This window comes from Triticum urartu, chromosome 5A, assembly GCF_056163025.1.
Source record: "Triticum urartu cultivar PI428250 chromosome 5A, HENAU_Tu73, whole genome shotgun sequence".
In the NCBI taxonomy this organism is placed as follows: Eukaryota; Viridiplantae; Streptophyta; class Magnoliopsida; order Poales; family Poaceae; genus Triticum; species Triticum urartu.
This window is the reverse complement of record NC_141877.1, coordinates 168,324,270-168,341,627: the sequence shown is the minus strand read 5'-3', so window position 1 is coordinate 168,341,627 and position 17,358 is coordinate 168,324,270. Positions and strand designations below refer to the sequence as shown.

Here is a 17,358-nt window from a genome sequence, read left to right as displayed (position 1 = left end):
TAGAATTGTATTAGCCGGAAACATAATACATGTGTGAATACATAGACAAACAGAGTGTCACTAGTATGCCTCTACTTGACTAGCTCGTTGATCAAAGATGGTTATGTTTCCTAACCATAGACATGAGTTGTCATTTGATTAACGGGATCACATCATTAGGAGAATGATGTGATTGACTTGACCCATTCCGTTAGCATAGCACTTGATCGTTTAGTTTGTTGCTATTGCTTTTTTCATGACTTATACATGTTCCTATGACTATGAGATTATGCAACTCCCGTTTACCGGAGGAACACTTTGTGTGCTACCAAACGTCACAACGTAACTGGGTGATTATAAAGGTGCTCTACAGGTGTCTCCGAAGGTACTTGTTGGGTTGGCGTATTTCGAGATTAGGATTTGTCACTCCGATTGTCGGAGAGGTATCTTTGGGCCCTCTCGGTAATGCACATCACTTAAGCCTTGCAAGCATTGCAACTAATGAGTTAGTTGCGGGATGATGTATTACAGAATGAGTAAAGAGATTTGCCGGTAACGAGATTGAACTAGGTATTGAGATACCGACGATCGAATCTCGGGCAAGTAACATACCAATGACAAAGGGAACAACGTATGTTGTTATGCGGCTGACCGATAAAGATCTTCGTAGAATATGTAGGAGCCAATATGAGCATCTAGGTTCCGCTATTGGTTATTGACCGGAGACGTGTCTCAGTCATGTCTACATTGTTCTCGAACCCGTAGGGTCCGCACGCTTAACATTATGATGACAGTTTCATTATGAGTTTATATGTTTTGATGTACCGAAGGTTGTTCGAAGTCCCGGATGTGATCACGGACATGACGAGGAGTCTCGAAATGGTCGAGACATAAAGATTGATATATTGGAAGCCTATGTTTGGACATCGGAAGTGTTCCAGGTGAAATCGGCATTTTACCGGAGTACCGGGAGGTTACCGGAACCCCCCGGTAACCTAATGGGCCTTAATGGGCCTAGTGGAGGAAGTAGAGAGGAGGCCAAGGGGCAGCCGCGCGCCCCTCCCCCCCCCCCCCCCCAAGTCCGAATTGGACAAGGAGGGGGGCGGCGCCCCCCTTTCCTTTCCCCTCTTTCTCTCCTTCCCCCCAAGTCCTAGTCCAACATGGAAAAGGGGGGAGTCCTACTCCCAGTGGGAGTAGGACTTCTCCTGGCGCGTCCCTTGCCTGGCCGCACCTCCTCCCCCTTGCTCCTTTATATACGGGGGCAGGGGGCACCCCATAGACACAACAATTGATCATTGATCTCTTAGCCGTGTGCGGTGCCCCCCTCCACCATAATCCTCGATAATATTGTAGCGGTGCTTAGGCGAAGCCCTGCGACGGTAGAACATCAAGATCGTCACCACGCCGTCGTGCTGACGGAACTCTTCCCCGACATTCTGCTGGATCGGAGTCCGGGGATCGTCATCGAGCTGAACGTGTGCTAGAACTCGGAGGTGCCGTAGTTTCGGTGCTTGATCGGTCGGGCCGTGAAGACGTACGACTACATCAACCGCGTTGTTATAACTCTTCCGCTTCCGGTCTACGAGGGTACGTAGACAACACTCTCCTCTCTCGTTGCTATGCATCACCATGATCTTGCGTGTGCGTAGGAAAATTTTGAAATTACTACGTTCCCCAACACATAGTACATACTACATAGACCATCGTGCATACCTTGAGAGGTTCTTCGGTTTATTCTTTGGCTACATCTGTATAGCCCCTGCCTTTTCTTTCCTATCTTCATAACTTCTCTTTGAAAAAGAGAAACAATGTCTCGGGTCCTTTTCATTCTTCAACAATTCTATAATAAGAATTTCCATCAATAGAGTTCAAAAAAAAATCTATCAATAAAGCTATTTGGGTAGAAATTATGTGCAAAATAATGCATGTGTTCGGTTAATCCACAGGATAGGATAGCACAACAAAAACACAAACCCTAGATAAGAAATTGGGGAAGCAAAATTTTGGCATTTGATAACTTAAATTGGGCTGACTTGCTGCCGCCAGAATGGGGCACTTTGGGCACTCGGCGGCCGCCGCCGGCCACGCATGGCAGGGGCAGGGGCGCACACAGCTCGCTGTCACAGCGGGCAAGAAGGACTAAAGGAGAGGCATGATCCTCCTCGACGGCTGGGCTCTGGCCGGCCGCCGGCGACCGGCGAGGCCCGCGACAAGTGAGGGCGAGGCAAGGTACGGCCGCACGGCTCTGGGAGGGGGGGGATTGGATGGCAAAAGATCCAATTTCTCCTTGGGGGGGGGGGGGTCGGGACGAGGCGGTTGTCCCCTCGCTCGATGTGGACGACAGGACGAGGGCGTGGCTTGGGCTGCGTTTGTCCGTCAACAGGTAAGTTCTATTGGGCCAATTGTTTTTCTTTGGCCCAGTCAAAATTTATATGTATATAATCGATCGAAATTGTCAGGGTGGGCCGCGGCCCACCCTGGCCACCCTGTAGCTCCACCACTGATTGGAAGGTCCTTTCACATACGAATTTGATTGTATGATTTGTGTAAGTTGCATGTCATATATTATGGCTCTAACATTTGGTCAAAATTAACCTCAAAAAACGCATTAGGCTCTGTATAAATGAAAGGAAGGAGTATAATTTTATACTAAAGCTAGTATAAAATTAAAAACATTTATTTTTGGTACGGAGGGAGGGAGTATGCATCACTGACGTTGCTAAGTACTGTAACAAACCAAACATTGATCAACTTTCGCTGGCGTTTTCAGCATTTGTGCTGATTCATGACGCACTCCAGCCAATCATACCCAATTCCCAAAGCCAAACTAGAAAACACTAGTAGGTGCGTGCACGATTGCAGCCGCAGCCGGCAATGTCGCACCCTACCCTACCCTGACGCAATCACATCATATTGGATCTGTGCTTCTGAGTGCTCCAAAGACTCTGCTAGTGCCTTGTTCAGAAGCTACTCAAAAGATGGCAAACCTTTTTCTTGGCCTAAGAATGGCACTTGAACATGTTTTCCCTCATATAATATGATTATTATTGGTTCAACGTGTATGCACACGCCTCAATGTGCAGATGGCCACACAAAATGAGACCAGATTTATCGCCTGGATACTGTCCGTCCAAATTATGAACAGGTGGCGCTAAAGAGGACAACAGGGACACCATACCAGTTGAACTGCAAGTCAAGAGGATGAGATTCCATTGATGTTGATACTCACCAGTTAGTGGATGCCTTCGGTGCATCATAGCAGCATTGCCTATGTTCTTGATACGGACGTCTGACCAAACGCTTGAATTGAATGATTCTAGTGAGCGCCGGAAGCAAAGCTATCCTCGGCGAGGACCAACTGTACACTTGCCCTACCAGGCAAATTACTTGCAAAGCGATTATTAATACTCCCTTCATAAGAGCATCTCCAATAGACGGTTCAAATGTAAAAATACCTAACTTCTGAACCGTCTAAGGCAAAAAACGCTGCTCCAACAAATAATCCACATGAAAAAAATTGGACCACGGCCTCCTCGTGATGTAAAATACAACACCTTGCGGTGCAAATTTACATCACAAGGTGCATCTGGTCCAAAACCAGCCGCCGCCCGCGAACGCCCAACCGCCAGTTCCTTTCCTTTCCCACCCGCCCGCGACCCACCCGGCCGACCGCCGCCCCCCGCCGTCCGGTGCCGCCATGGCCGAAGGCGACGACCCCGCCGCCTTCTCCGCCGCCGCCGCAGCCGGTGGGCTGACCCACGTGGCCGCCGTCGCTGCCATCTCGCCCGCAACCACTGCCATGCCGCCGCCCCCCGCCCGTCGGCCCAGATTCGCGCCACCCCGGCCGGTGGCCACCGCGCCGGCGGCGAAGCCGGCTAAGGAACGAGGCGGCGGAAAACGGCCGGCCAACCGCAGCCGCAACCCGATCCACAGTTCTACGCGGCCGGTGTAGGTCTCCAATGCGGCCGTGGCGGCTCGGGGTGATGACTCGTAGCCGGTGCGGCCGGCGGCCTCCTCCAGCAGCCACACATCCATTTCTCAATCTCCCCCGACGCCATCGCCGGCCGTGGAGGAAGATGTGGCCACGCCGACAGCCATCGCCTAACATGTTCGATGAAATGTCGCAAAGGTATAAATTTTTCGGTTGTGCTCTCGTTTGTTGTTTCAAATTGTATGTGTTCTTGATTGTTTGTGCGTCCAATTGTAGTCTTGATGATGAAGTTTTCATGCACGCGACAAATGTGGCAAATGATGATTACATGTATGCGTCACAAGAATATGAAACCCAATATGATGATGACAATCTTGATGTGGACGATGAGGGCTTTGTTGTCAAGGGAAGAAGTGGAAATTATACCACCGTGGAGGATGTGTTGATATGCATCGCTTGGAAGAAAATCTCTCAAGATGCAAGCGTTGGAAGCGACCAAACGGTGAACACCTATTGGCAACGCATCAAGGAGTACTTCGATGAGCGCAACACAAGTGGTCACTTCCATTCAAGCGACTCTCTACGCCAACGTTGGTCCACCATCAACGCCAGATGCCAAAAGTGGGCCGGTTGCTTGTCAAACGTTGCTCGCATGAACCCAAGTGGTTGCGGTGATAGTGACTTGGTAAATATTTCCTCTTCGTGCGTGCTTTGTCAAATATTTCCTCTTTGTTCCACATGTTGATGATGATGTGTTGCTTGTTTTATTGTAGAAAACGATTGCACAAGGATTATTTCGAGAGAAGAACATGAAAGGCGAGAAGAAGAAAAGGAAAGGAAAAGCTTTCACTTTTCATCATTGCTACAAAGAGCTCAAGGATGAGGAGAAGTGGAAAACTAGAGAGACTTTTGAATCGTTGAGGAAGAAGAGTGCGGTGCTTGAGGATGAAGAAGATGTCGCCATTGAGGAGACGAGCCCCACTCCTCACTCCGCGACAAAATCTTATAGGCCCGATGGAAACAAGAAAGCGAAGGGAACCAAGGCCGGAGACAATAATCTCAAGGAAGGATTTGATGCCATTGTCATGGCGAGGAAAGAGTATGCCGAAGAGAAAAGAATCTTGAAGCTCAAGGAAATAGAGGAGAGGAGTGAGGCCGAGCGGCGAAGGGCGGCGGCCGAGGAGAGGTTGGCCGCGACCGAGGAGAGGAAGGTGGACCTAGAGGAGAATAAGGCCGTGGCCGATGAGAGGAAGATGGTTGAGGAGAGGACACTCAAGTTTATGTTTATGGACACATCAACTCTTGATGCCAAGGCAAAGGCATATGCTGAACTTTGTCGCGATGAAATGCTCGTGAAGAAGCAAATGCTCATGAGGCAAAATGATGATGGGTGGAGGCATGGGAGAAGGCATGGGAGGTGCCATGGGAGGTGGCATGGAAGGTGCCATGGGAGGAGGCATGGGAGGTGCCATGGGTGGTTACATGAACATGATTGAAGATTCCATGAATGGTGCATTTGGCGAAAACATGGGAGGTGGCTTCGGTGGCAACATGGAAGGTGGCTTTGGCGGCATGGGAGGTGGCTTTGGCGGCAACATGATGGGTGGCTTGGGAGGTGGCTATGGCAACATGAGTGGTGTTGGAGTTGGCTTCGTCGGCAACATGACCGGTATGGGACGCAATGAAGATGCTTCCGGTGGTGCTCACGGCAACGAGAGTTCACCGCTTGTTGAGAACGTCGACAAAGACGGTGGTGAAGATGATGATCGTACCACGGTTCACAACGCCGGTGGTGTTGATGACCCGTATGAGTAATATTCATGTACATTTCAATTTCTAGGGCGCAAAACTTTGATTGAGACGATGTTCTTTTGGTAGAGGGATTTGATACTATGATGGTGATGCACTTTTGATTGAAACTATGATGATGATGCACTTTATTTTCAAATTTTTGATGCTATTTCAATGCAAAACCGCGGCTGAACAGTGGCTGGCAGCAGCCGCGCGGCCGTTTTCAGATTTTTAAATCTTTGGTTTGGACCATCTATTGGAGTTGCTCTTTTGGACCATCAATTTCGGCCATCTGTTGGAGTTGAGCGTTTTTCGAAGCTCTAAAATGCACTTTTTGACGGTCCAAATTTTACATCTCCGGTTTTGGACCGCCAAAATTTGAACCATCTATTGGAGATGCTCTAAGATCTTTTAGATCATTACTTTAGTGATCTAAAAAATCTTATATTAGTTTATAGAGGAAGTACTACACAACAAGTAATCCCTCTGTTTAGGTATAAAGTTGTACTAAAGCCGCGACAAGTACTATGGATTAGAGGGACTACAAAACTGCAACCATAGTTAACTGTTTTTTTAATACCAATGTATTAACATCAAATTAGAGAACTCTCTTAAACTTAATTAATAAATCGAGGCCTTTGAAGACAACAACAACTTGTATACCTTGAAACAACTCATAAAAAAGGTGTGTGCGGCTGTTTTGTACTCTCTAAACCAGTAGATTACAAATTTTGTAGCACGCACAGCTGGCTCTGCAAGAAAAAACCTACCCATTTAATACAAAGGAGCATCGCTATTCTCGGGGTCTACTAAAAAATGCATGATCTTGTAGTCGATTTTAACCCTACTTGAGGTCCCACACCGTATCCTACATGGAGTGCCACCCAGACAGTCAACAATAGTCCAAGCCACCCCTGTGGGTCCAAGTAGACTACTTCGGTCAACGAAAGTCCAAATAAACTTCATGGTCAAGAAGGCAAAAGGGCGAAGACCACATAAAAGCATAAGTCAAAGGAGAAGACAAGTGAGCAAAGAAGCCCAAGCGCAAGCAAGAAAGCCTCTTCATAGTGTAGGGATTCTACTCAACCCCACCTCCTAGCCTAACAAGAAGCACATGGGCCAAATGACGAAAAATTACTAGTCCTACGCTCTCACCTCCTTACTTCAAGAGTAGGCTTGGTCATTTGTTAAGGACACCTAGGCTAATATAAAGTTTCCCGTGAGCATGTAACTCACTCACTCTCACATGAATACACTTCACATTCCCCTTCCAAGCCTCTTCAGGAGCGCAAGCAAAGGCTGAGAGCTCGGAGTCTGAGGGATTTGGTAAGACTCGGACTAGTCAAGAGTTGTGGGACTGCGAAAACGGCCGCACTCCGAGTGCCTCGTGCCCTGGGCACCACTCTCGATGACTCTTCCATAGGATGTAGGTCGCGCTCCCACGAGGCGACCGAACCTATTTAAGAAACATCGATGTGTCACTTTGTCGAGTGTACGGCGACCTTCAACATAAGGTCGTTGTACACGCCCTCTCTAATCTCTGTCCATCCAACTTTTTTTTGAAAGGGGGGATATTAATATCGTAAAGATATCAATTACACCCAGCCTCTACACCGGATGCACACAACCAATCTGTCCACCCAACTAAGGATACCCCCTAGTCGAAAGTGATTTTTGAACGTCAAAATTGGCGTCAACCGTGCGAAATCCTCACCGTGTGTGAGAAATCACCACGGCCATCGCAGCTAGATGTCCCCAAAGCGAGCCTCGAAAAAAGCTGAGGCATCCAAGGAGAGCTTCAATGACAGGGTTGAAGAAGAAGGACACCAAATGGAGGCGGAGCTCAAAGCCCTCGCCCACACCGAAGAAGGGCCGCGATAGGCGACCACACCGCTCCGTTCTGAATTACTTGTCGTAGGTATGGATGTATCTAGATGTATTTTAGTTTTAGATACATCCATTTCTGCGACGAGTAATTTGAAATGGAGGGAGTATAAGTCTTTTTAGAGATTCTAATATAGACTACATACGGAGATTGAATGAATCTACACTCTAAGTATGTCTATATACATCCGTATGTAGTTCATATTGAATCCTGACTTATATTTAGGAACGGAGGGAGTACATTTTGACCTATTGTCTTGCCATATTAGTATTTCAGTTCATCCAAACTGTCCAACAACTATTTTGGGAGGAATACATCTGAGATTTCAGAGGACTGTGTAGTACAAATAAACTGCAATGATGATCAAACAAGCAATAGCATGCAAATTTGGATGATTATGTTTTAAGGAAAATATCTATATACATCTGTATGTAGTTCATATTGAATTCTCTAAAAAGACTTATATTTAGGAACGGCAGGAGTAAATTTTAACCTATTGTCTTGCCATATTAGTATTTCAGTTCATCCAAACTGTCCAACAACTATTTTGGGAGGAATACATCTGAGATTTGAGAGGACTATGTAGTACAAATAAACTGCAATGATGATCAAACAAGCAATAGCATGCAAATTTGGATGATTATGTTTCAAGGAAAATGAGACCACAAACTTGAGTAGCCGTTCACCAGATTTGCCAAGCACACGAATGTCAACCAAAGAGTTCCTCAAAAAAAAAGGCAACCAAAGAGGACATATGTTGTTTTATGTCTGATTGGGTTTATAATGTTAGGCAGCTCACAAAGTGACATCACTATCAACCAACGAATAAAAAATAGCATCACACTAACTTAAAATATGAGTTTATCTTAATCATCTTGCAAAAGGACAACTTTCATGACATGATTTAACCTCCCAGAAGCACACCACTTGCTTATTTTGCAAAGGGATCAAATTTCCTTTACTGCTTATCACAAAATGACAAGTTGGTCATAAAAGTTCTAGAAGTGGATATCCTGTAGCTATAGAAATAGCAGAAATCTTTCTCATGTGGACCGATAAGCAGTGCATTGGCACACATTTGAGCAAGAAATATTAAGTTCCTCAAGCTCATGCCATAGAGGGCATTGTTGAGTGTTCATTTCCCAATTAGATAGCTTCTTCGTCAAATACATGCTCTTTATGCATTGTGTTTCTACAACTGAGTATTCCTCCTATCTGGTAGGCAACAAGCTGTCAGCCTGTAGTGCCAACAATTATGCACTATCAGAGAATAGTGAGCAGAGCACAACTCTTATCTGAGAATCTAAAGTCAAACGGCACATACCTAAACTTTCATATCTTTGTGGATAAGCTTAAACTACATCAGTCACTGGAGAAAAATATATTCGCAATTGAATACTTTTCTGGATGTCAACATCAAGGCAATTTTAATGCCTTTATCATGTCCAAAGGTAAACAGACTTTTACAATTATCAGTTTGCTTCACGCCTAACAGGTACTTCGGCAGGAGTAATGAGGAACATGACCATTAGCTGACTTATATTTGTGCTGGTGCTTAGCAAGTTCCATCTCACACAATGGGCTACTGTCATCATGACAAAAAAACTCACTGACAGAGGATCACACATTAGGAACTTGAAGATGAACCTCCATTTTGTCCACTGCTCAAATCCAGTACTTCAAGTGATCGAAAAGGGGGCCTTTCTCCAAATTTCAACAGATGTGCAACTTCATAAACTGGGAGCAGTTCTAAAATGGATTGAGCGTCTAGGTAGGAGTCACAGGCAAAACACCAAACTGACAGATCACTGAAAAGGGATACAACAACGCTGAGTAAAAGCAATCCAATAATGTGCAGATGCTGCAATATAGGAAGGATTAAACTGTATTGCTTCACAACAAGGATAGAAGAGGGAAAGGCAGAACATGATAGGATCTTCAGTAACAAAATGAAAAATAAGATAATACGGAAACAATAATTTTAGATTTATAGCAATATTTAGCTATCTTCGTGCTTCTGCATTTTATATATTATTCAAAGCAGGAGGTATTTCACTAATAATATGTGTAGCAAACTATGGTGTATGGACATTTCCTTTAAATTCAGTCAACTAGCCAGGTTTAAACTTTGCCACCATTAAACTCAAGTTAGTTTAACTCAACAGCAAACAATCATATGAGTAATTGATTGCTTAAAGGTACCACCAGAGAGAACAGCATTTCACATTGACTCTCTTGTAGAGGTTTACTGGTACGACTAGTAGTAAAGCTGTTAAACCAGTGTAGTGAAGTACTGGCCAGTGCTGTAACTTCTGCAGTTCTTCTTACAGAACATATACACAGGAATAAACCATTCTCACAAAAGAAATGAAAGGATTAATAACCATACTTCAAGAGTTTATGTTTGTTGGTGGCAAAGGCTATAATCATGCATATCTGATCTAGACCTTCGCATTGTACAATGATGTGAACCTAGGTAGCCACCAATAGATTCTTCATAGTTTTCAGGTTGGCAATTTGAATCTACGATTCATAAATTGACCGGGCACATGAATCTATAAGGTTTGTGAATCAGATAGTGCAATAGCTAAGATAGCCACAAGAAATCCTAATTTCACAAAACAACAATAAAAGGAAAGAAAGAAAGAGGTTCAGAAGCCACTTGGGCCAGCCCAGCTAGGAATACTCGCTGAGTACTCATGCCACAATGCCTTTGCCCTAAGGCACCTAAGTCCCCTTAAACCCACTGGCATATATACTTTTCAACATCTCACCCCGTCTCTTCTGATGCGATGTTCTCTGTCTTGCCACCTCCACCCCTATGATTCTCGCTTTGTGCCTCTTCTGTGATGCTGTCCACTGTTGCATCTCCCCTCGTGCAGTCCTTGAGCAGTGGCGTCAGAAGGATGGACAAAGGGCAAAGGTAGCACCACAGTGAGGCAGCAGGAGAAGTGGCAGGGTCAAGCGGTCGCCCAGTAAAGTGATGTCATGCCTGCAGTTCAGGTTACTGAACCTTCAGCAGACTGAAGTGCACTTGCTGGACTCGTGCAGCAATTGGCGATCAGGCCTTGGGCCTTGTAACCTGGGAGACAAGTGGCCCAATGGGGTGTGTGCCAAGTGGCTTCTTAGGCGTGCGTTGTGACACCCGAACGGTATTGAATGAGAAACATGCGAACTCTGTTCCTCACCTCCTGCTCCTCTCATTCTCACATGCTCTCCTCCCCTCCCCTCCCCTTCCCTGTGCGATCTCGAACCCCTCCAGATCGTGTCGTCACAACTTACACTCAATCCACCGCGCCATGCTCATAGCCTCTTGACCGACCTACAACATCCATTGTGTGAGGTGCGATTCATCTTGCTGAATCGCCAAAAATCCTCCATGGGATTGATTTGAGAAAGCACAAGGGTGTTAAAAATAATTAGCCTTGAAGGTACTTGGGCAGCCGGCATCTTCCTCTTGTTGCAAGAGGAACTGGAGTAAATACGGCTTCATCCATAGTGCTGCAAGAAACAAGCTTACTCCTGCTCGAGCTGCTGATTTGGTGTTTACACACAACAACCACCGCCTGCTTTCAAGAATTCTCAAGCATATCAAACTGTGCCAAGCAGAATGCGGGACATTGGGAGAGACGGAGTTGAGAGTTTTGGTAGTGTGGGTATGCTTGAAGGTGCAGATCTTTCACTTGATGAACAAGCTTTGGAGGAGATAATAGATTCTCTCACTTGGGTCTCTTTATCCATCAAGCTTCAGCCATCAGCCCAGGAGCTTATTTTATTTATGTTTCTACATCATTTATGTAATGCACTCCTGAATTGTTAGACTATGGCCATTTGAACTGTTTGCTATGTGGCCACCTGAGCCTTATAAGTACTATCTTTTATGCTTTTAGTGGACTATTTGATGTTGTTAACTTCTGATGCAGTCAATTTGTCATGGTCTGGTTCTTTGGTTTGTATTTGTAATATTGTGTCATGCTGGGTGTTTGAGAATTTGAGATTGCCATCACATAGTAGTAACATACATGCCACATAGGCAAAATATATGACGTGGCAAGTAATTAATGAGGAGAGATGCAAATGGAGTAACATAATATGTTACCATCAAATAGCAGTTCCCAATGTAAAATGAGTCTACAAAGTAATAAATGAAGCTCTCTATGTTATCACATCTACTCCCTCCGTTCCGAATTACTTGTCGCAGGTATGGATGTATCTAGATGTATTTTAGTTCTAGATACATCCATTTCTGCGACGAGTAACTTGGAACGGAGGGAGTATGACACTACCCACTATGGAGGTAGTAACAGAGACTAGTAACATATGCATGTTACTAGTCTAAGCTACTACCCACTATGACTAGCCTAATGTTATTGGGGGCTAGCGTTGCAGATTGGGTAAGCAAACTTCTTTGCTGTTTGTCAAGTACCACTTCATATCTTACATTCTTAAGAAGTTGCTCCCCACTACAAGGTATTCTCTTGACATGCAAGTGGTCCAACTCAGCACGCTATGTCATCAAATATCAGCCAATCACAAGTTCTTACATTCTTAAGAAGTTGCTCCCCACTACAAGGTATTCTCTTGACATGCAAGTGGTCCAACTCAGCACGCCATGTCATCAAATATCAGCCAATCACAAGTTCACAACTATCTCACAGCTCAGCCACATCAATAATTCTTTTAGTTTTTATTTCAACTAATGGTGCGGTTTAATTTCCATTTAAGACGCATTTGTTCCTCTTCCTATTCCGTAACTGACGAGAGAAATAAGAGGAGAGCCCTCCACTCACCACGACCAATCAAAAAGCTGGATCGCTCCTGCACTGGGCCGTCCGCGCCGCCATGCCGGTCACAACCTATTGCACACATGGTCGCCTATCTCCCCTGGCCGCCCGCGCCGGCTAAGCCGGCCGCACAACCGCCAATAGCGCACATAGGAATCGATGCTCCTCCGCCACTGCCGCCACCTCGCCGCGACCCCAGGCCACCGTACGCCTCATGGTCTGCTGCATGTACAAACTCGTAGTAGGCCAGCTTATTGGCCCATCTGCTAATACATGCCAAAATAAATGCCCACTATGGCACGACGTTGGATTCCTGCCTTCTATCTTGCATATGCCTGTTAGACTGTTGACTCTGCCTAATCGGCTCCTCTTCCCCACAATCTCCTTTCCTGCAAATGTGCCAGAAACGAACGGCCGCACCACACAATGACACAAATGCGGAGGAGGTAACTGAACCGCTCGCTTATCCTTTAAATATCAGCCTGGAGTGCACAAGTGTGTATGAATCTTATTTTCTGAAAGAAGAGAATCATCTTCCACCACAACTGGACTCAGATCTTTGATTACACTTCCCAACATGTACATGCTGATTGATTGGGTCCCTCTCTAGCCCTCTTTTCTTTGTCTAATCCAATCTTTTATCTGATTTCTTATTTTGTAAGATTTGGCCACAGGTTGCTCGATGATTTGTTGCAGATTGCGATGGTTATTTGTGCTTTCTTCCTGCATAGGTTTCTTACCGCTTGAGTTAGTAGATAATCATCCCATCTGTAAAATTTATTATCTGAACTTGATGAACGCATGACATGTATCTTATATTTGTTTCAGTACGTTACAAATCACATTCATATGATCCCCTTCATTCCATGCAATGCATTGGTTGGAACAAATCATCTACTACAACCCAGGACGAAATCTCATTATCCCTTCTATTCAAGTAAGTCATAATTGTCACTCAATCAAGAAGATAGGCTTGGATGAATTTAGGTAGGCATATATGTGAGGCAACTATTTTGTTTTCACAATTTCATTTTCCTGTCTTCTACACAGGGTGGACATACTGGTATCGCGTACAGATCAGCAGAGAAATGGTGACAGACCCATCCGCTTGCTGCACATTCATTGCTGCGGCATCTCGATCATTCTACAAGACACGCGCCACTAAGCTTCGCCGATTTGGAGCAGCAATTTACTGGAGCCCATTCGAGTTGCCAAGGACATCTTCTGCCCTCTGTTACACGTCCAGGCTTCCACATCACTTTCTTTTAGCATATCTTGATAATGTCACTTAGATCATTATTACTTAGTAGATGCACCCTAATTTTTGTGATCCTTTAGTTTTGGTGGACCTAAACATCGCGAGTTGGAACGATCAGAAAACCATGCCCATTGTTATCACTTTTTTCCTCCTTCAGATATTGAGACCAGTACTAATTTCAGTGCTTCACTTTTGTCATTCAAAAGCTTGGCTTGAGGAATTTAGAGAGAAGGACATTTAGTGGGTCATTTGCAGGTGCTTTCCGATTCAGTCATTGGTCATGGAGTTCATTTCACATACGTATTGTGTTCTTATCACCAATATTCTATTTACGACATGTTCTAAGGCATCATTTAATCCTTGTGAACAACACGCTAGATTACATAGGTCGTTGACTTTACATTATATCTTTTTTGTTGTTTCTTTATAAGACAATATAGTTGTAGCAAATGGTCCCGCAGCAACGCGCGGGGCATCTTCTAGTTATTATGATTTATATGTCTCTAATAGACTGATACTAATACTAGACTATTGTTTGATGTGTTTTGCAAGTTGAAATGACATGGATCTGGTCTGGATGATTCAATCAAGCACTTCAAATAGGAGACAACAAATGGGGCAGTATCTCTTTCTCATTTTTTTTGTCTTTAACTCTATATTACATGGCATATTTTTTTATTTTTATATATACTTGCCGTGTCCCCGATGGGTGTTTCTGGAAAATGCCGTATCCCGTGTCCCCGTATGAGTGTTGCCATGTCCGTGTTGCCGTATCCGTGCTTTTTAGGATGACTTCACTTGATCCCTAAGAACCAATCTCTCTATGAAGCCCATAGAGAGTACGAGGAAACTTATCCCTAATACACTGAATACATCTATAAAGCAATTAACCCAACTTAACAAGGACATTGGTCTCTATTTTCCAACTAAGAGCATCTCTAGCAGATCCCGTAAACCGGGCCATCCGGAATAATAACCGCCGGTTTACGGGACGAGGGCGTTTTTTCTGTCCCAAACAGATCCTGCAAAATCGACCATCCCGGATATTTTTTTGCGGGATCCTGCATAATCCGGGCCTTGTCCCGTAGATAACCAGGATTGGAGCTCTTTTTTGCACGGACCTGTAATACAAAAAAACGGTTGGCGGGAGGTTAGTTTCAGCTCCCTCGCTTTCGTTCCTCGCCAACACCACTACGGTCCAACCTGTTCGACCCTGGTGCACCACCGCCGTCCGGGCTGGCGGACATCGGCTGCAAGCAGCTCCCACCGCTAGCTGCTGCCTGCTCCCGCTAGCTGCCGCCGCTCCCACTAGCCTGCTCCCGATAGCTAGCTAGCTGCTGCTGCTGCCGTCGCCGCTAGCTCCCGCCGCCGCCCCCGCTAGCTGCTGCTGCTGCCTCCGTTAGCTCCCGCCGCCGCTCCCGCTAGCTTGCTCCCGTGAGCTGCCGCACGAGGATCCAATTGCTTTTCTTTTTTATGTGTGAGGGTGCTTTGTGCTATTTTCCAGGGACCTTGTTGTAAATTCAATTGGTTTATATGGGATCTGTTCTGCTGACGTAAAAATCATACCGTAAATTTCCACAAATTCATTTTAGGGGGAACCATATACTGTTTTCACAGGACACGGTTTTAGCTGATCTGCTAGAGATGCTCTAACACTGCTGGCTGATTAACATGAGTACTATAGTGAGCGCACAACAATACCGTTTCACATTGGCATAGGTGACCGCTAGATTTAGAACATGGCATACTTTGCTCTAACAAAAAAAAAACATGGCATACTGACTACTGGAACTGGAGAGCCCTGATCATAATAAATGCAGCCAATGAAAATTATCCGCAGTCCAAGAGAAAATTAAGCAAAAGGAAGTTGAACAATTTACCTGAAGCTCAGGGCGATACAATGGCCCGTTTCTTGATAATGGCACAGCATGTGTTTGTTGATAAAACGACTACACAGCACATCCTTGCAGATCAAGCATAACCAGTTTTCAGAAGGGTGATGACATCTGCATGGAAAAATGCTCATAAGGAAACACAAGACATGGACATATGAAGTACATCAAATCCAACAGTTATGTTTTGTCCTAAATTCGAGCATATGAGGTTAATTCAGATTCAATACAAGGATAGGGGTATACATTATCTTGTGCCACAGGCTAACGTAACTCATTGGAAAATCTTAATACTGCTTTTGGTGTTTATAGGCAATTAACATCCAGATGCTATAGCAACAAGCATGCAAGGAAGATAGCATAGACAATGTTTGACAATCTATTAATTTTATGGTGCACCATGAAATCGTAAACAGCATTTTCAGGTGAAATGACACAGAAAACCATGCTTTGGTTATAGAAGTCATATAAGAAGTATCAACAGTGCTTTTTCATGTGTAATCCATGCATACATAAATCATTCAGTTGTAGAACACAGTGAGGAGGAAGCCATGCTGTTCACCAGCTCACTAGATGTTAGCCTGTTACTAACTTTCAACTAAGGAATGCACCCAATAGTATCTTCAAAACCCAGATCCCAATCATCTAACTTTCTCATTGAGCAATCATTCTACCAAAGAAACTCATATTTTGCACCTACCACTCTCCATGACGTTTTCCTGATAAAAGGATATCCTATTTTGCAAACCCAACAACTCTTTTTCTTTGGAAATATCACATCTTAAAGTCATATTTCCTTCTGTCACTTGGAGGTGATTTGGCTATTCAAAATATTGTGAATAAACAGAGGAATTGCATGCCAGAATTGATGCAAGAATAACAACAACATGAGCCATATGTTGATACAGTGAGAATAATGCGAAGGAGAAATCATGAAGCGAAGCTTCTAGTTAGTAATCTAAATAACTCATTCATAAATATGAGACTTGCCATAACACTTTCGAGTCACAACTTAGTACCAATCAATCGCATTGTCATCAAGTATCAATCCCTTTTCCTTGTCAATTTAAGTTATCTAGTCATATTTCACCATAACTGAAGTCTGGGAACCAGGCATTCAGCCAAATAGTGCGCCACCCAAGAGGATAGTACTAGGGAGAAAAAAAACCTAGCCCAGCGGGAGCGCATCAAACCGCAGGAAAGAACCCTCACAAGTAACAACCCGCATGTCAGGCCCAGGATCGCAAGACACCAAACTCGAAGAGGATGATGAGACAAACCTAGAGCAGTGGGAATCAGGCGCGGGCACGCGCGCGAGTTCGTCGGCGCTGGCGGCGGGCATGGCAGGGAGGTGCGGGCAGCTGGTCCGCGCCTCCACCCACCCCGCCTCGGCGCCATAGAGTTCCAGGCTCAGATCTCCCTCATCGTCCACCTTGCGGTTGATATCGTCGGTACCTTCCTCTCTCTCCTTCCCCTGCGACGACGAAACATTCGAGGACGCGTCAGTGGAGTGTAAGAAACAACACAGAGACGGTAGGTAGGGGCTACGTCGTTCACACGGACAGGTCGGGATGAAGACGAGTGCTCTCCGGCTCCGGCGGCGGAAGACATCCTCGGCGAGTCGGAGTGGAGCGGCAGACGACGATTTTTTTTCCCGACGAGTCTCACGGGCCACGGCGAGTCGTGCAGATACAGCACTATATCTGAGGCCCAAATGCTCATGATTGGCTGGGCCCAACAAAGAGGCCCTTTAAGCCCGTAGACGGGGCTAAGTGTCGGCCTGGGCCCAATCCAACCCGTGCCCTTGGCTTAGGGTTTACCGCGGCGTCTCCCTATAT

General features: G+C 45.2%; 2 protein-coding genes across 4 annotated transcripts; one reads left to right on the top strand and one right to left on the bottom strand.

The window, feature by feature from the left end:
• The first annotated feature begins 4,097 nt into the window (after positions 1-4,097).
• On the top strand, positions 4,098-5,725 carry LOC147970691 (uncharacterized). The gene is made up of 4 exons (XM_087523566.1): positions 4,098-4,108; positions 4,187-4,595; positions 4,684-5,269; positions 5,328-5,725. The coding sequence occupies exons 1-4, from the start codon at positions 4,098-4,100 to the stop codon at positions 5,723-5,725; spliced, it is 1,404 nt and encodes a 467-aa protein (XP_087379692.1).
• Positions 5,726-8,890: 3,165 nt separating this feature from the next.
• Positions 8,891-17,257, bottom strand: LOC125508545 (histone deacetylase-like protein). Of its 3 annotated transcripts, none has more exons than XM_048673276.2 (4): positions 17,069-17,257; positions 16,801-16,994; positions 15,509-15,634; positions 8,891-9,394 (listed from the first exon to the last, which is right to left on the bottom strand). In XM_048673276.2, exons 1-4 carry the CDS (start codon positions 17,240-17,242, stop codon positions 9,214-9,216), a joined length of 675 nt encoding a protein of 224 aa, XP_048529233.1. In that variant the 5' UTR covers positions 17,243-17,257; the 3' UTR covers positions 8,891-9,213. The 3 variants fall into 3 exon arrangements, with proteins under 3 accessions (XP_048529233.1, XP_048529234.1, XP_048529235.1); XM_048673277.2 differs by having other exon boundaries at positions 17,078-17,257; XM_048673278.1 differs by having other exon boundaries at positions 8,957-9,394; positions 17,084-17,257.
• Between the last annotated feature and the right edge of the window lie 101 nt (positions 17,258-17,358).

What these genes read in the sequence shown, in the direction of transcription:
- LOC147970691 (XM_087523566.1), top strand. An exon ending in GTTGCGGTGATAGTGACTTG is followed by an intron (nt 4,596 to 4,683) that starts GTAAATATTTCC and finishes GTTTTATTGTAG; the next exon opens with AAAACGATTGCACAAGGATT. An exon ending in CGATGAAATGCTCGTGAAGA is followed by an intron (nt 5,270 to 5,327) that starts AGCAAATGCTCA and finishes AAGGCATGGGAG; the next exon opens with GTGCCATGGGAGGTGGCATG.
- LOC125508545 (XM_048673276.2), bottom strand. Translation starts at nt 17,242, where the DNA reads ATGAGCATTTGGGCCTCAGATATAGTGCTGTATCTGCACGACTCGCCG. An exon ending in CCTGATTCCCACTGCTCTAG is followed by an intron (nt 15,635 to 16,800) that starts GTTTGTCTCATC and finishes TTTTCCATGCAG; the next exon opens with ATGTCATCACCCTTCTGAAA. An exon ending in TGTATCGCCCTGAGCTTCAG is followed by an intron (nt 9,395 to 15,508) that starts GTAAATTGTTCA and finishes ATCCCTTTTCAG; the next exon opens with TGATCTGTCAGTTTGGTGTT.